General features: G+C 40.6%; 1 protein-coding gene across 2 annotated transcripts in view; it reads right to left on the bottom strand.

Moving 5' to 3' along the window:
* Positions 1-298: 298 nt before the first annotated feature.
* LONRF2 (LON peptidase N-terminal domain and ring finger 2) overlaps positions 299-19,541 on the bottom strand; it is a 35,083-nt gene continuing 15,840 nt past the window's right edge. For both annotated transcript variants that reach the window (XM_086880444.1, XM_086880442.1), the window contains 10 exons: positions 16,388-16,510; positions 15,308-15,469; positions 14,633-14,858; positions 12,576-12,672; positions 12,101-12,215; positions 10,749-10,870; positions 9,768-9,926; positions 6,640-6,802; positions 4,535-4,684; positions 299-4,190 (listed from right to left, as the gene is read on the bottom strand). In XM_086880444.1, coding sequence (XP_086736570.1) covers positions 4,032-4,190; positions 4,535-4,684; positions 6,640-6,802; positions 9,768-9,926; positions 10,749-10,870; positions 12,101-12,215; positions 12,576-12,672; positions 14,633-14,858; positions 15,308-15,469; positions 16,388-16,510 — 1,476 coding nt within the window. In that variant the 3' untranslated portion in view covers positions 299-4,031. The remainder of the gene's footprint in view (positions 4,191-4,534; positions 4,685-6,639; positions 6,803-9,767; positions 9,927-10,748; positions 10,871-12,100; positions 12,216-12,575; positions 12,673-14,632; positions 14,859-15,307; positions 15,470-16,387; positions 16,511-19,541) is intronic.

The raw sequence follows: 19,541 nt of genomic DNA, 5'->3' as shown, positions 1-19,541 counted from the left end.
TCCAACCCAGCCCTTGCTGAGGGCCCCTCAACTCCTCCAGTCTCCCTTATTTTGAGGCCCTCCAACCCTCCTTCAAATCCACCCCTCACATTCACAGCCAGTGCCGCAGTCTGCCCCGGGTGCCCAGCAAACCCCACTGTGCCACAGCCTCTGCAGCCTCCCCCACTTCCTTGCACTGGGGTTAAAACAATTGCCATGCAACTTACGAACCCCAGCATCTAACCACTGCTTCTAGGATGCCATCTGCTTCTTAATGCCTCATGAGTTATAAAGCTTTCCCCATGAACTCACACTCTCATAAATTCAACCTGGTTTATTCCAAATATCACATAAATTAAACACATTTCCCATGAATATTGCAAATACACATGAAATGAACACTGCAATTTTTAAAAAAAGTTTTGGCTTTGTTTATGCAACAAGAAGTGCCAAATGTGGTTAGAACATGAACTTCTCCTGTATTTACTAGATACAAAAAGGTGCAGATTAATAATTTATATTTATACATATGTACACACTCCATTTCATTTCTAGCTTTAAAACAGTAAAAAATGGTTTCAAGTTTATCTACATTAAACATACTCATTTACATCTGGTCAGAAGCCCCAGATAAGAGTTGATACAATCATTTCACAACTGCAAAATTAAGGCGCTACCAAAATACCAGTTCCACTAGTGAAAAATGTAACAGGAATAGAGTGTACAGCTTTCTATTTATCAATTTAAAAGTGGACTGGAGAACAAGGAAAAAGGAGCAGTAAGAAACATGACAAGTTCTACAGGTTAGAAGTACAAAGATATCTCGATGACTATCAAATGAACATATTAAAATACAGTAGATAAAAGGCCTCAGTGGCAAACAATTAGTATGCTTCTGAAAGACAAAAAAAGTTAAAATATATATATATATAATTTTGTAGCTTGAAATTTTACAGGTGAACAACAGGTGTAGAGGTAGAGGGATTTTTTTTTTTTTTTTTCTTTTTGGCCTCTTTATGATGTATAAAGAAGGGCCACATTCACCACAGTGAAAAGACTCATCATATATCCCAGCATCCTTGCTTGGACAGCAAGCAAGAAAAGTGTAATGAGCTAGAAAGGCAACAAATCCTGTCTATCTCTTCCAGGAGCTCAGCTCCAATGCTTCCACATGTACCTTGGCAACAAGTTACACCTAAGCACAGACTGGCTGTAACGTGGACATTTCCTCTAAAAAGCAACAAGACAGCTTTTCCTGTGAGGTACTACTGGATGCTGCAGATATTATATGGCAGAGGTGATTTGGTAAAAATGAAAACTGGTACTTCCCCTTAAAAAGCAAGTACCACAGGGCAGTGGTGATTTAATCTATTTATTAAAGCTTTGCTATTTGATCAGCATTCAATGTTTTGGAAGAAATGTCAGCTTTGGGCTGCTAATATTATTATTTGCATCCATACACAGACAATTCCTTTGTTGTTATCATTTATCCAAAACATCAGTCACTGAAATATTCACAAACCGCTTTAAACCTTTGACTAAAAAAAAATCCCTCTACAGTTCAGCTTTCTTTTCAATAACAATTATTCTACTATGCAGGCCTTCATGAACACAGCAATGTCACTTCCCATGTAGAATGTCTTTACACATTACAAAACAGCAGTAAACAACCTCTCATTTCATAGGGTTTTCTGTCAGAAGTACCTCAAAAGTAGTTATCTTGAAAAAATCACTTTTGCAGAGAATATTAACATTAACATTTACTGAGGCAAAGCCAAGAAGACACTAACTAGCACCTTGATATTTTTTTTTTTCTTAAATGCACTATCTGTAAAATTAAGCACATATAAGATCAGGAACCAGCAATACACAAATACCATCAGCAACCTCTTCCAGCTAAACTAGCAATACTCAAAACTAGGCCAGACACACAAACAAGCAAGATGAATGAGTCTTGAAGAAGTACACAGCATGGAAAGGAATGGGAAGAACAGGAAGCTAAACAGAAAGGATTGCAAGATCAAATACAGTCCATCTTCTGGTCCGAGAATTAGTTTGTGGAATCACCCTTCAGTAGCTCAGCTGACAGTCGGCTGAAGACCTACTGATTTCTAACATTTCCTCCCCACAAACACAACAGTTTATTTATACTTCAGTGAATTCCTCTTCATCATCTTCAAATCCTGGAGGAAATGCATTCAACTTGAATTTTGCGTATTTTGGTGGTGGTAGCAGAACTTGCAGAAGGCTACTGTAGAGGTTATGACATCATTGGTTGTACATTATGCACTTCACAATTCAGAGAATATACTTACAAACTACTTAAATAGAAAAGGCGTGTTCAAGGTAGAGGCAGTTACAGTACATTCAGGGTATGTTACAGAAACCATTTGTGGTAGCCATTTGCTGAAAGGAAAAAAACTGAATTTTTGTTTCCCAGACCACAGAGGTTATAACTATAATACCCAAAGAGAGCAGGTAATATATCCCAATCACTGCATTTTAATGCAGTCTTCTTCCAGAATTCATGTACAAAGTGGAAAAAAAAAGAAGTTTAAATACCTCTTCATTGACAAATAAGGAGAAAAGAACTAAAAAAGAAACCAGGCACTTTGACCATTTAGGTAAGCAGCCATTTCTTCTTACCAGACTTCTGCCCAAGAACAAGTCTTTACATTGGTCTTGCTATGCTTGCAGCACATGGAGATTCAAGTCAACTTTTTTCCCTGTTGGTAGTATCAGTTCTAGTTATAGGAAACTATGCCAGTTGAATTGGTAACACTGAGTTATTTCATTGGCAGTTGAGCATACCTTGATCATTTGACTGACAAGCGATCAATTTAATAACTATCAAAGTTAGATATTAACAAAACAATACATAAAAAAATAATCAAACAGACAAACGAAGGTGAACACCTGACTGAAGCTTGCATTGAGACTTGCCTTTATAGGTTCGGTTTGTGACTCCTTTCACGGCGTTACTGTGGACTGATTTCCATCACATACAGCAACTGGTACTAAACTACAATACTTTCGGGTTTGAAACACGTTCAGTAGAGACCACCCCAACGTAACGGGACATCGGCATGACACTGACCACGGGAGGAGGGAGATGGAAACCTCCCCACCTTTCATCCTCCCTGGTTCCACTCCGTAGAGCAGGTGTTCGGAGTAAACTGCAGCATGCCTCCCTCGTACTTGGGGTGAAATCATTATTTCACAGCAGTGTTTATCATACTTTAGTGAGCGGCTTGGTTTGAATTTAGCAGTAAGACTGGCTAGGATTACTTTGGGTTTTCTCTTCAAAGAAACCAAAGCACATCTTTCCAAACATTTTGTATATACTTATTCTGCTACAGCATGTAAATCACAAAGGAGGGATTACCTAAGGCTACCAAATAGTGTGCTTATTCAGTAGCTATTATTCTTTCAGACAAACATCCTCAGATGCCTTGACTACAAACGGCTTAACCTGTTTTTTCCTCAGACTGTTATTTGCTGAAGAGAGAGAGAGAGTGAGATGTGGGTGTATGACAGACTGCCTTCCAATTCACTAACAGATAGTACTGTTGGTTATAGTCCTCATGCATACTTCTGCTGGGCAGTGTAACTCCCCTTCTGTTCACTACCTTCAAGAAAATCTAGGAAACACCTCTTCGATCCACAGTCCAGTTTCCTTTTCCTATTGAGTGAAAATCCAGATCACATGCAGGCCAGTGGCACTACTCTAGTACTTAACTCTCTTGGCTAGAAACATCAATTCTATCAAAGTACTTTGAAGAAATTATCCACATCCACCAGCTACATTCTAAATGTAGCACAGCTCTGTAGAGGCTCAGTTTTCACCAGGACAACAGGAGAGTGTGCAAGGTTTGGTGAATACCCAGACAACAAACCGATGCAATCGATGGATGCAGGATGCAGTCAGAAAGGGCTGTTCCTTCTTGAAGGAATCTTAAAAAAATACAAAAAACAACCCCTCCCCCTTTTCCCTCCCCCAGAACAACCGGTCATGAGAAGTTTTTGGTGCCCACTCACAACACAAGTCCATGTTATCTGGGTCTTTTGCGAGTCACAAATATCAATACGCGCCTGATGGCGATTAGACGATCTTTCAGGGAGGTCATAGCCAATATAGCCAGCTGAGCTCTGTTTTCCAGAGGCAACACTGCCAAGAGCCACCAGTACCAGGCAGGACCACTGGGGTTGCTCTGCAAAAGGATGGAAAAGCATGCAGTTATGCATTCACCAGCCCAGCCCCATGAAGAACATCACCTTCCTTCTCACCTTCTATTTGCTAAGAAAGTCACCACCAAACAAGAAACAACTAAACACTTAATTGCAGGTGTTCTCTTTATCTGTATACACCATTAAGACTTTACAGCTACTGAATTTTACAGGTATATTGTTTACCATGCTTCATGCCAACAGACCAAAACTGAGCAAATAAAGACTCTAGAATATATATAAACCACAGCAAAAATCTGTCAGAAAAAAAGTCTAGCGTTAAAATTATGTGTAGACTAAGGCTGCATAAATAGGCAGGTTTTATTACCTGTGGCTCTGGTTCCTTTCCTGGCATAGATCCAAAATGATTGAGAATTTGCACTTTCATATTGTCTTTAAGAGAAGTGAACCAGGCAACAGCTTGATCATAGACTGAATCATGAAGGCGGACAAGTTCTTCGTATTCTGGTCCTTCAACCTTATTGTTAAAAGAAGAAAGATGGAACAAAACAGGTTTGATACTGTGGAATCCATATGCTTCCCCAGAAGCAAACGAAGCAAAATAATGCAGTGACTACAGCTGTTCAAATGTCCTTATCTAAGCCAACTGTGCCTAAGTCTCAGATTTCAAACCTGTGATGCTGGATTCTTTTTACCCTCCCCTAGGTGTTCTGAAGTGATATTTCTTAGAGCAGTAACTGCCTCACTAGTATCCATTCCTAAATGCTGGCACAATAGAAGAATATGCTCTCTAATCCTGGGACATATTTATCATCTCAAACCCACAACCTCAAGTCCCTGTCACAGAATGGCTTCTGGACAGTGGCACATCATCTGGCAAAACAAAACAAACACTACTGCCACCGAGCACAGAGACAGGGGGCTACAGCACTTAAGAGACCAGCACTATTTTATAGAAGTGTTAAGGCCATGGTAGGACAGCCAAGGAGAAGGAGAAGGGTAGACACCCGACCAGGCAGGAAGCAGGGAAAGTGATGCTTTCCCAGAAACAGCCATAGAGAAACACCCTCATAGAAGCAGAGTGTTTTAGTTGCACAGGCCTACTATTAGCTATTAGGGGGGGAGAAAAAAAGCATAAGCAAAAAACACTACAAATTGGTGATTTATGGGGGGTTTTGAGGGGATTTGATTCTGGATTTTTGTTTGGGATTGTTTGGGGGTTTTTTCCCCTTTAACATATGTACATCACTTAGATGGTTTCACCTATGCTACTCACTCAGATACATTTCTGATCTAGCTGCTCTAGATGCCCTTCACAATTGAGGAGAAGCAGTTCTAGAGAGCAATTAATCTCATCATAAGGTATGTATCTAAGAGCATATAAAACAGGTATCTTTGGACTGAGATTTCTGACCATCAGACAAATTATGGATGTAGGGCACTGAACAGACACCAGCCTCCAACGTGAGACAAGGTTTCACTCTAATTTATGAAGAGATGGACCTCTGGCAGCATCTATAAACAATGCCTGTACACCTGAGTTCCACTACTCTTCACTAGGGATTTAAACAGAGCACACACCTCACTCTGAGCAGACTGCCTATTCCAGCCTTTCACCGGCAAGGGCACCTCCATGAGCTCAACTTTTTGTGCCCTGGCAAACAACTGCATCACCCTGCACAGGTTAGAACAGCACTGCTAAGGCTTTACAGACTTTAACTGTGAGAGTGTGCTAGAGCTGTATGACCAAACTGACGTCATCAACTGGCAGGAGATTACTGCTAAGCTCAATGCTAACAGCTACCGAGATTTTATAGACACGGTCTGAAGATGATCCAGAAAGCATGGCCAAAAATTCAGCCTTTGGCCAACACCCATCACAAACACCTGCCTCGATGCAGGTTTACTAAGAGGACTTGTTTTTAAAAGCTACTGCCCTCTCTGCATTTCTCTGCTCTCAGTCAGCTCTAATGGATGCTTGTACAGGGCATGGTTAACTACATGTCCCTAAGAAATAATTTTAAGAGCAGACTCCCACATTTATTTGAGGACCTGTTCTGTAAATGAGAACCTGGAGGACATATGAAGTGTGCCAACTGTCTGTTCAGTGCAAGACAACACTCAGTTCTCTACCAATAGGACCATGTGATTTTAGAAGGCTTTAAATTCTGTACCAGTTTTAAAATGTTACTTTAACCTCACCTACATACCATGACCTCAGCATCCTAGAAGCTACTTTGAGATCCATGAAAGGAGTGTAACACATTAACCAAAGATAATTATAAGGGAAGAAAGGAAGAAAGGGAAAGAAGATACAGAGTTTGTTCCATGGTTTTTAAAACAGAGCTTGAGTGTATTTGTAATGATATTGGCTTTAAAATAATGCACAGCTAGCTTGAAATGCAACAAGGAAAGGCTATTTAAGTGAATCCAGCAATACATGGGTATGAATAACTTTGCACCATAGATCACCTTTTTATCTTCAAGATACTCGATGTTTGCTGTGTTATATCCATCTCGCTGGCCATGGCTTAAGACCCTAAAACGACGGACACCAACTGTATCAACAACTGAGCGTCCATCAGGAAAAAACTTTACGTCCCTGATCTCTAATATACAGCCATGATCTGCAAATCTGAAATGACAGAAGGGCATAAAAGCGGAAGTCATCAGCATGTGTTTATAGACATCAGGACAAATACTGGGCCTAATTCACCATTTCTTATTTGAAAGAGGATTCTGCTTTGGTGACAATACATTTCTGCTTATTCACATAAGCCACACAACCCCCACCCTTTCTGCCTTCCCTCAGAGGACCTGGGCAGCAGCATTTTCAGGGCAGGTTTGTGGGGTGGGAGGTTTGGAAAGGGACAGAAAACTACATGAAGCATGTTTCATGCTGGGAGTTGCCAGCTGCTCGTGGTAATTCATCTGGTTTGCAAAGAAAACAAGATAGGTAAAGATACTGCAAGGAAATACAGAAAATGAGGAACAAATGCATGGCTGTGAGGGCTATCCCCCTACTCCAAGCTGTAAGCAGAAGACTGCAGGTTTAGAAGAAAAAGGTTTTCTATATAGCAAGTCTTTTCTTGCATTTGTTTTCTTTTTTTAAAAAAAAAGTCAAATCAGACCCAAAATATCCTCTTCACAAAAGCACATTTATATCCATTATATTTAAAGTAGGCACAGGTTTTAATCACAACCTGGAAATAGGCATACAATAAACTTTTACTTTATCAAGCTTACTTAATTCTACCTTTGTGGTGCAGTGACTTCACTAGACAGGCTGATTGCACAATGACTCTTCACCACAATACATTTGCAGGTCTACACCTCAGCCTACTGTTAAGCAGGAGAAAGTACTGTATCTAGTCTCATGTCAAGATACCAAACCCTGCAGGATCTGATAAATTCTTTATCATGGATATGCTTGTTTTACTAGGGCTTGGCCATTTCTTACAGTGGAGTGATGAAGGAATTACTCCTGTTTCTGGTATACCAGAAATCATGGGTTTGGAAGGGGTGGGAGGGAAGCTCACCACTGTGAACAACTGCTCTCTCCTAGCCAGTGTACAGGAAAAAATCAGGAAGAGCAGGAGGAGCAGAGCTGCTGACAGGTAAGTCCTGGTGCTCTACCAGTAGGACTGATAAAAAAAGCAAGTCTGTTAGTTTATTATAGCAATATTACACTATACACTATTTAAACAGCTACATAAAAATTGTTTTTAATGAATGATTTTAGTGAAATTCATACTGGATTAGAAATTATTGCAGAAGTGATGATTTTTTCTTTTTTGCTCTTAGAGGATTTACTTTTGGGTAGACAGGGACCTATATCAGAGAGACAATAAAGCACCTGCAGACAGGCATAAAATGATCTGCCAACATTAAGACCTTATATTCTTTTACCAATTATAAGTTAAAAAGGAGAAATAAAACAGAAAACAGTAATGAACTATAAACATGCTTTGTCACTGTGTTTTCAAAGGAGGTATGTATCCATGTCTCAGTAGACGAGGCAAAACAAGTTTCCCCACTTCATGCATTCCCTAGTTGATTTCGCAACTTTGAATAAACAGAACTTCTTCACTTGTGTAAGAAGCTGGAACAGCCTGCCAGGTGTCTGCAGGTGAAGGTTTCCTGCACTTCAATGTTTGGTTTAAGTCATCATGCTCAAAAAGTTTAATGATTTTAGTAACTCGAAACAGACAGGACATAGAAATCTAAACATACTGTTGCATTTTAAAATATCTTTCATGAAGTTACCTAATAAACCAATTATTGTGTTTTGGGGATTGCAATGCCTTGGACCTCTGTATTATTATACCTGATTCCAGATAAGTTTGGCTCTTCCACAAGCCTGCAGGTTTGTAAGAAGAGTTATCACTGAAGTTCTACAGTAATTCTGTCCTCACTCACAAGTATTTACTTTCAGAAAATTGGTAATAGGCCTGAAAAGGACTGTGGTACATCAGCTGCTGCTGGAGTCTGAACTCCACTGAGTGCAGTACTGACAGCATGCCAAATGGCACTGCAGTACAGCCACAGCTGACTGGAAGCTGCAGCACCTCCTGTATTCTTACAGCTAAGTATTCTTACTGTACAGTCTGGGAGAAAAATAAAACTTCCCCCCAAAGAAGCATGGAGTGGACAAGAAAAGGCTGCTAAGCCTCAGTAATGAGTGCCCCCCTCTCAGCTCCAATGATGATCACATACAAAAATATTGCCCCTGAGGATGCCTGTCTAATGCATTCTTAAAAACTCCATGTTCGTCATCCATTCTACAGCCTGCCAAGGTAGCTTCTGAAGTCAGCAACTATTGCATCTCATAAAGCAGACCTCTCAAGATCACCTCATGTTTCTCCCATGAGCATGGTCTCAAAACCCCATTATCTGAGAAATACTTAAACTTGAAGGCTTTTGTAGAATCAGAGAATAGTTTTGTGCTGTAAGGGGCCTTCAATCTAGTCAGTCTCTGCATAGGGAGCTGGAAACACACCAGTGTCAGAATTCACAAAAATGAATGAAAGGTATGATCATATAGAAAGACAATGCAACCCACTCACTGCAGGTAGTTTAGACATTGCAACACAGCAGTAAAGACAAACATTCAAATTCAACATTCAGCAGCAAAACAGACTTCTCAGCCAAGGGTATACTTTGTCTCATTAAAATGATACCACTCCTTCAGGAAAACTATGGGAGGTCTGAATGTTTTGACTTATTTTTGGTTTGTTTTAAACTGAGTAGATGCCGGGGGAGGGGGGGGGAAACCTTACCCAGTCAGTCAGTTTTCACTGGAACAAACAGGCCAGCAAGCTTTCCAAACACACAGCCAATTAAATGCTATTTTTGGAGCCTGTAGTAGCAGGATGAGTTGCATTCTTGCTATTATCCAACAGGGGAGTAATAAAATTACATCTTTGTGTAAAAAGGAATGTTTAAAGTTCAAAACTAAGAAGTAAGCAACTTTAGTATTGGTTCATACAGGACTGGAAGGAAACACAGTGGTTTGGGGAGACAAGTATACTGTGCTGCAGTATTCCATTAGCTCACAGCAGCCTCTGCAACAACAGGACATTCTTAACCCATCTCCTTACCCTTTTAATTCATCAGCTAAGCACATGCCAAATTGCTTGGTACCAGTTTCCATGCATCTTCTTATCATTAGGCGATAGCGAGGTTCAAAGACATGGAGTGGACAAGGGATGGTAGGAAAGGCCATAGTACATACGAAGATGGGAACATCTTTATTCAAACTGTAAGAAAATTGTTTAAAAAAAAAAAATCACCTTTTTTTCTGGGTGCTGGTATATTCATCATATATCCTTAACACAAGACAAATTACTTCCTTAGACTCAATCTTTGTAAATGCATATCTCTTCAAGGTTTGCCATTTTCACAAGACAAAAAATATTTCAGGACTCTTTTCCTTAATACATTAAGTAAACAATCTCTCTAACCTACTTCCATACAGGAAAAAAGTCAAGAAATAGCCAATTTCCCAAAAACATGCATAGTGATACATCTTACATACACATGGCGTGATTTTGGTGACAACTTCTCACAGTAACAAAGTACTTAAGAATTAGCCATGTTCAAAGCAAGATGGCAGAGAACCCCCAAACTCAGTATACCCCTCTGATTTCAAAGCCCATTAATCCACTTAATTTTCTCAGGATTAACTGCATGTTTTGTTTTACTTTTTTGCTGAGTTATAGCACAACATTCACAAATCACTGACAAAACTGGATCCTTGAACTTCTCCTGACCTGAAGTATAACCCATTGATAATTTGAATTCCACTCCCAGCAAACCCACACTGTAACTTCTAAAGCTATTATGTTTCAGAGGAAAAAGCAATTATCTTTTTTTAAGAATATTGTTGTGCCTCTCTACCATCCAAGCACATAGTTACTTGTTTATCTGCAAGATACACGTCAAAAATACAAAACATCTGGCAGGTTCATTTACAAATTCATTCCTTTGGTGCATTTTCGTAAGCAAGTTAATCTTCTTCAGTAATTTAGATTGACAAACACATTTTTGTAACAGCTGTCAGTAGTATAAAGGGAGCCTACTTTGACAATTCCTTCATTTCTTCCTCATAAACTTTCTTCCTTTCAGATAATTCCTCTGGCAAGTAACGGACTATCAGCTCTTCTGTAAGGACGGTCTTCTTGTAAGTTCTGCTTGCCAGAAACTACAAAGAAGAGTCAACTCTTAAGTCTGGTAACAAGAAGACAAGTAACATCTCTTCCTCCCAGCCCATTCTTCCCTGAGGCCAAAGTGCACATCAGTTAGGACTGTACAGATTCCTCACCCTTTTTAGCCTCCAGGCACCACAACTTCCACTTCAGCCTATGTGGTTCACCTCACTGTCCTTTTAAACCCTAACCCCATACCCTTTTGTGGCAGAGGCTGTACTACCAGGAAGAAAAGGCAGTCTATCCTCACTTCTGCAAGGATACATGTATCTTTTTCATCTACAGCTGTCAGCTTACTGAAGTACTATGCAAGAAGTACAATGTATGGGATACCTTATGGCTGCTGCTGACAAGTGTTGACCAAGGAGCAACCACTCCTCATACACCACAGTTTCCACACAAACTGGAAATTTGATATGAACACTGCTATGGCTGGGGTCCCCAGGCACAAGCCTGATGTGATACTGGAAGTCTCCATTTCTTTAAGAACCAGCAAAATCACTTGCTTCCAACAAATGCTAAACATATCCTTGAGCAAACGAGGTCTGTGCATAGCTTGATGCTGTCAGTACTGCCTTGTTCCGGTTTCATAGAAACACAGAAGTTTGGTTGGAAGGGACCTTTAAATCCCATCTAGTCCAACCCTTTCAGTGAGCAGGGATATCTTCAAATGGACCAGATTTCTCAGAGCCCCCCATCCAACATGACCTTTAATATTTCCAGTGATGGAGTATCTGCCAACTCCCTGGGCAACCTCTTCCAGTGTTTCATCACCCTCATAGCAAAAAATTTCTTACATCTAATCTCTTCAAATCAACTCTCCTTCACTTTAAAAGCATTACCCCTCTACTGAAATGCCTGTCCCTATCTTTTTTATGAACCCCCTTGTAGTACTGTAAGGCTGAGATCAGGTCTTCCCAGAGCCTTCTCCTGACCAGGCTGAACAACCACAACTCTCAGCCTTTCTTCATAGGAGAGGTGCTCCAGCCCCACATCATGTTCATCTCTGGACTTGCTCCCCGCTGTGCTGGGGACCCCAGAGGTGATGCAACACTCTGGGTGGGGGTCTCACCAGAGAGGAGTAGAGGGGCAGAATCCCCTCCCTCAACCTGCTGGCCATGCTGCTTTGGATGAAGCTCACAAGAGCACAGAAAATCTTCACATAGATGTTTTCAGAAGAACACAAGTTTGTGCAGTTTTGTTAATTGGGGCAAGGACATACTTACTTCTGACAGCTTTTCCTTGCAGAGTGGGCAAAGTGGATTATGGTCAAGGCAACGCTCAAGGCATTTGAGGCAAAAGGTGTGTCCACAGGGTGTGGTAACAGGTTCGTAGAACAACCTTAACATGAAAACATGGAACAGAAAAGCTAAGCTGCCAACAAAAACAATTCCCAGTGTGTGGAAAGGAGTAACTAGTCCTAGCTCTTTCTTTCTCTTCTGCTTTTGTATAAAGCACAGGTGACAGCATTATCCAAGGATACAAAAAAAGTTTTCCTTTTTACAAGTGGTAAACAACAGAAAACTGCATACATAATGGAGAAAGACACATCTGTAAAGATTCACCAGATGTAAGGTTCAGCAAAAAGGAACAGGGCAATCATATAGACACACTCCAGCAGATTTCTCACACCATGACAACTTTTTCAGAAGCTGGAGAGGCTTTGTTATGTTAATTTCAGGTCAACACAGTCAGACATACCTCATGCAGAGGGAACACTCGAAGTCTGACGCATCCACCAGAGTTGTTGGTATTTCACTGGAAGGGTCAGTGGTGTTTTCAGGTAAAACATCTCCATCTAAGTAGTCAAGAAGATTATAGTAAAAATGTAAGCCTTACTGCATTTTCCAGTGTTCTTTACACTGTCAACTTTTCCACAAAAAAAAACTAATTCATATATTTTCTTTCCTGAAGTTTTGTTTCTAACAAACATACTTCCCATCTAAGTTTTAGATTTTTGGCAGGAGATCTTCTGGAGAGCAGAGGATGATGTCTGTGGCCAGAGAATACACTTTACAGCTGAATACTCATTATTTATTCTCCAAAAATGATTGTGTTGTGTGTTTTTCTAGACTAGTTTTTAAAATATTCTGCTATTGCTTTCCCACCACCACCCCCACATCAGCCAAGCCAGATGTTTTCAAGTACATTAAGTCCAAAATTTAATTTGTTTACACACAGTCAAAATATTTCATGACTGTTTATTACAGATTTCTCAGCAGGGGTAATTTTTCTTACAAATATAAAAAGGCTTACATTTTTCTAGACTAGGCTGTTGTAGAAATCCCAAATTTCAAACAGCTTAAAAGCTGAAAGGACTACTGGAGCTGTATTAGCTAACACAGCTTTTACTAGCTCAACAATCTCCAAATAGAGAGGCAAAACACTTCTCTTAAAATTCTACCCAGATTGATTTCTGGGGGTGGTTTATATCTCTGGGTTAAACTCACTTTAAGAGTATGCACTCCAAACTTCACAGCAGCACTATTCAGGCTCAAAAGCTATCAGCTCCAGCTTTTGTAGACAAAGCAAATTCTGCAATTTGTTTTACAATTTGCATCTTTGTGATGAGTTGCAACAGGGCCATGACTGCTGCCTCCACATGTTTTTTATTAACCAAATTCTTGACTGTTAAAAAGCTCTGCTTTTTATATTAAGTTAAAACACTAGGATGCTTTGTTAAAGAGTAACTTATGCTCAGCATCTGGTTTATCTCAAGCACAGATAGGATAGGTAGTGTGTGGCCTACAAAGAAAAACAGTGCTATCTTTAACCTACATCTCACATGTTAGCCTTTAGTAATTGCAAGAACCTGGCTGTGTTAATTCTGCAAATAGTAACATGGCACTGGGACCTAGCAGAGACCAGAAATTAGTGCTTATGGGTAAAACACGATCTCTGGCCTTCCCTGTGAAGATACAGGTAGGTCAGATTTCACAATCTATTTACTGAGTCTGCAGTTCACAGGCAAGTACAGGTTTTTTTCCTCCACAGCAACGTGATCAGAAACTGGCCATATATTGATCTTTTGTAGGGGTTGCAGACAGCCAGTGGTACTTGAAGACTTGTAACATTTTCAGGCAGAAGTCAAACTTATCGAGGTGTGGGTTGGTTTTTTTTTTCTTTAAGGGAAAAAATTCCCACCAGCACAGTAACATTTTCAATTTTAACCAATTAATACTTCACTACACAGTGAAGTATTGCCTTCAGCATTTTTAGCCCTGATTACTAAAGCCAGTCTGGAGGTCTTTGTTAGAAGCTTGAGAAGCATACAAATTGTAAGAACAGCTATATCAAGTAACAGAAAACTGGGGGGTGGGGACTTATTACCTTTTAAAAGACTTCTTTGTTTGCTTGGAAAATTTCATGTAAAGTTGCATGTGACTGTTTCTAATGCTAGTTAAAGATTAGTTTCCAGGCTTACTTCATCTTTCAATCATATAGAAAGACAATGAAGTTCAGCTATAGCTGACATCTAGAAAATGGAAATGGCACTACCAACATGAAGACTAAACGGTGAGTGGATTGCACATATATTACATTGGAAATGGCACATTTGAGAAAGAAAAATACAGTTTTCATTCAATTAATTTAAACTGCTCTGGAATAAGGTAGATAGGTTGTTAGAGCAGAAAAAGTATTATCCCGATTCCTGTAGAGAATGTTCTATTGATACCTATAAAAAGGGAGGAGTAAAAAAGTTTACAGTTTTTCAGTATGTGCAAGATAAACTTGCTTTTCTAAGCTGCAACACAAACCTTTTTTAAGAATCTTATTGGGGACATCCAAGCTCTGCAAATCCCTCATATCACTGGACAGCTTTCTTTTTAAGCCAACCCCAGGTAAACTGGAGAGAATAGCTCCCAAAGACTTTTTGTTGTCATCAAAGTAGAGATCCAGAACATGATGGGTAACAGAAGAATCAGTGCTTCTGAATACTTCAGATTCTTGGGACGGGGTTTTTGTTAACCTGAACATGGTATCCTAAAAAAATAAGAACAGTTATATACAGCATGAGACCATTTTGGTTTAATTTTATCTATTAGTTTCATCAGCAATAGATCAATGTTCCCACAAGGAGCCTAGCAATGGAGAAAGGTCTGTATCAAAGGTCACTTCCCAATTGCATGAAGTAGGCCCATGCCTCTCCCTACAGCTCCTGTCTCTAGAAATCATGCTCCTGTCATACTAAAATCCTCAGCAGAAAAAAATCACAAACACAACTGACCCCCACATCAAGGCATCACATTGTTTTTTGAAGAAAAAGGTTCACTCTCTTATTTTTCTGAGGAAGTACGTCCCAGTAAGAGATCCAATAGTAATGGAGGGAACAGGCTTACCATGAAAGTAAGTGTAAAGACAGTGTCACACAGATCAGAGAAAAATCCATGTGCTAGTTTTGGTATTTTGATGTTGAACACTTTTTGCTTTACCTTTGAGGACCCAGCAACAGAGTTATCTTCCACAGCTGACTGTGTGTTTATGCTACTCAGAAATGCAGGTTTCAATCTCGTATGGGATGTTCGACTAGAGAAAGGTGCTGTTAGACTATCGTGCACATTTTCAAAGGCTGGGAAAAACATCTCACACATTATCTAGCCAATTAGAGAGAAAAAAAAAAAGAAGAAAAAGTAATGATTACAACATAGATATTTATGTTTGTGTGAATACATATGCACAAACACGGTTTCTAGATGCCAGAAAGCTTGCAACATCAAAGACATCCTGCATTCCCCAATGCCCACAGGAAACCTGAATGGCAGTGCCCACCACAAGCACAGTCACATTCCAAGGTGCTCTTCTGCTGCCCACTTTTCTTAACAAAGGCTTCTGTTCCCCAAGAGCATCCAGGACAGCAGTTTGTTGCATCCTTCTCCTCATCCTACGCATCTCTATTTTGACACTCAGACCCTGCCTCCAGAAGTCTTCAGACCAAGCTCTCCCATCAAAACCAGTTAACAGAAATGTGTTTAAACATTCCTTGTGTTCCTCATCCATCTCCTCCATCCTCAAGCAGATTTAACCCCTAGCTTAAAGCCATGTAGAGACTGCTCTACCTTTGACCAGTCCCCATAAAGCATCTTGCCAAATCCTTGTTTTATTTTTATAAAAAGCTGCCCATATGGATGGTCACAGAGAACCTGATGATGGGCTGTTAGCAAGAACAAAATGCCACAAAGACTGCATGATTTTTCCAGGACAGGGCAGCACATAGCTTCCTCTTCTCAATCCTCTGTCACTTCCCACATAGAAGTCATTTTTTGATGGGTACTAAAATTAGCAGGCTCAAGCCTACGCAGTGGAATTCACAAATATATAATCCCTCTGGCTGAGGCTTCAACCAAACCCAAGAGGTGCCTTACATAGCATAATGCTAAGAAGGTTTACTGGAGAACCTACTGAATCAAACTATCCTTTGGGTGTTTACAATCACCTGAAATACCAGGGATTTTGCTTGTCTGTGGGATTAAAAGCAGCACACTGGCCAAGTAGCCAATAAATACATTTTATACCTTTTGGGCTTCTTTCTTCATTGAGCTCCATTCAGGATTTAAGGCAACACAATAAAGAAATTCCTTCAATGCTTCCTCAGTCCTTTCCAATCCAGAAAGAGCTTTTGCTTTCACATAATGGCCCTGTTCACACAAAGGAAACATACAAATCTAGAGATCATTTCTGAAGTGGCAGCAAGAAACCTGAAAACAAACCTGAAAGTTCAAGTCATTCTGCAGGTGAAGAACAATATGCTTTTTGGGTAACAACCTCTTTGACATGAGTGACTGAAAGAAATTCAGTCCCTTCTGGTGAAGAAAGATTCCCCAGGAACCCTCTGCTTCATCATCCCTTGCCAAAGACATTGCTCATTTCCTGAGAAAAGAGCTGGGAATAAGGAGGGGTCTTTTTCCCCACCAGGGACGAAATCTACTACACCTCCCACTGTGCTTGGATACACCAGAGAACAGTTCAACATACCAGGACACACTTAAAATGTAATGCACCTGCATAGAAAAGGAAGTGGCACAGGGCAGTCTGGAAGTGGCAGATGAGAGAGTCCATGATAAGTCGCTCCTCCTGGGAGTCTTACTAGAATAGAGATAACTTTTCACCTGTTTTTTTTGGCTCAAAAACATAATGAATTTAGGGCAATGTACCAATGCTTAAACTGAAGCATTTTAGCCCACCCTATCTCTCCCATGTTCTAGAGTAACACATCCATGGCCAACAGCTATGGTAGCCAGCTTGGGAATAAATCCTACTTTACTTGTTACTAGTAGCAAGAGAGGAATGCCTTGCCTCTGAACTTACCTGCAGATAACAAACTACAATTCTAATCTGACTATGGAAATCTCTTCCTTTACAATGAAAAGAAACTAAGTGTGCATTTGAACACTTCCCTCTTGTATATTAGACAGAAACGTGCTCTACAAGTCCACCCTTGACCCACATGAACAGCTCTAGGCTGTACTGAACGTACAGCTTCATTCATCTAAGAGACTGGCTAGATAAGCAGATCCACTTTTCTTCCTTCATCATAATGCTGAAAGGTACAGTATCACATAATCTTCCTGAGCAGGTAACTCCCTCATTCTTTCAATACTGCAATCCAAGCTGAGACCTGTTAAGATCTTTACCATTCTACTGGAATTGGAAGAAGGACACTCATGCCAAAAACAAGTAGCAAGCACTGCATAGGCCTGGTTAATTAACACAATTATAATTTGGTGACCTGTACAAGTAGTCTCAGTACACATCAATTCTCTCCAGGCAAGACACATTTTTCTTTTCCTCAATGCAGTAAGAAGAGAGATACTGTGAGGCCTGACCCTGACTTTCTTACCTGGATGCTAGCACAGCCTCCATAAAACCTTTTACATGCCTGCCATCACTGTCAATGTTACTGCACTGCACTGGGGAGCCTGCAAGCTTGTTTGGACTCTTATGGTCCTTCAGGGCCATAAGAGCAATGTCCTTATCTGACCTGCAAGGGAGGAATGTGCTGGGCTGTCCACAGACAAAGTACCTAAAGATCCAACACCAGGGGTTAGGCCCGGGGACTAGAGGCCCCTACACTTCAGAGACTGCCACCTTCCCATTCCTATTTTCATATACTACACATGCCCTGACAAGCACTGGAGTGAAGGGGAGATCCAAACAGAAACACGAGCAGCAGGCAGGAGGGCACCTCTGTCTACCCTCCGTATAAAAACACAACTGGAAACTTCTCCCTGCCTTAGAGAGTCCAAGGAACCAGTTTTCATAGCAACTGAAAAGAAACCAACTAATCAAGTTGCTCATGCTCCAATGACTACAGCATACCAAGGAGTTTCACCAGTAACTCGGCAAGCCACTACATCTGTTATCAATAAGCCAAAAGATACCAGTAGGTGAACACTTGCATCCTAGGAGCTACTCCCAGAATTAAGTTTAATTTCATGTTGGGTTTGTTTCTTTTTAAACTACACAGCAAATGTTTGAGTTAATTTCTGCTGCTGGATGAGATGCTGCAATACACAAAACAAAGCAGATGCCCAGAACTCCTGCAGAACATGGATTCTGGGTCAGCACAGCTTCTGTCGATGTCCTCACAAACATGAAAGCACAAGTGAAGTACGTCTGAACCACTGCTGGTTACGCCATGATGACAAATTTCATTTTCAATTAACATTCTTCAGAGATGTGATTAATGAAACCTTTATCCGCCTACGACTGACACGCATCACATTTCCATGGATTCAGGCAAACAGAAGACAGTTCAAGCAAACATCTGAACGTGCGTAATTAATTTTTCTCCCTCTGCACAGAAACCCAGCCAGCATCACCAGAGATGGGATTCCTGACTTGATGAGAAATTATCTGGGATAGAGAAGCAAACTGGATGCAGGGGAAGATTATGAACTGCTTTCCATCATGAAATGTTTTAATGGGTGACAGGACAGATAGCCTTCAGAGATAATTAATTACTTAGCTTGCCAGAGACCCAGTGTTTCGGACAGCACCTCTCTGCCTGCCCTGCATCATCCCTGGCTGGGAACAGAGGACTAGCTGCTTGCTCAGGCAGGAACCCAAGGCATTTATGCAACACCTCCTTAGTCTCCACAGGAAAACAATGTCTGGCTAAAATCCCTCCCCAATTCCCCACACTACACTCTCCCCAGAAAGCAGCCAGAGGCTTTATCTGCTCAAACCTGTGCTGCAGTTTTGCTATTGATAGCAAATACTAATTCATAAACTGAGAGACTGACTGCAGGTACAATCCTAGGTGGGATGAACTGCTGGATACTCAGTCCAGCCTGAGGCAACCAGTAGTAATGACAGGCACCATGTACTTCTTCCATTTCTCTCTCCTAACGTAATTTCTAATACTTGTTTCAAACTGTCCACTGCTCCTTGTGGCATTCCCTTTAGTTATGAAAAAAATATCAACTCCTCTATGAAACACCATGACACAGGTAGACATCACAGATATGAAATCTGAGGATTAAAGAAGGAAAGAAAATAATCCTGAAATACAGTCTGGGTGGCTCCTCAGAAACACACATTGGCCAGCAGGCTGTCAAAGCCACCTGCTTCCTGAGGACACATCATTCAAGAGGGACATGCAGGCCATCCTGGGCTGCCAGAGCCTTATGGACTGATTCTGCTGCCTAGCTGCAGCACAAATTCTAA

Source organism: Cyanistes caeruleus, chromosome 3, assembly GCF_971803275.1.
Source record: "Cyanistes caeruleus chromosome 3, bCyaCae1.hap1.1, whole genome shotgun sequence".
NCBI lineage: Eukaryota > Metazoa > Chordata > Aves > Passeriformes > Paridae > Cyanistes > Cyanistes caeruleus.
This window is presented reverse-complemented; position numbering and strand designations above follow the sequence as displayed.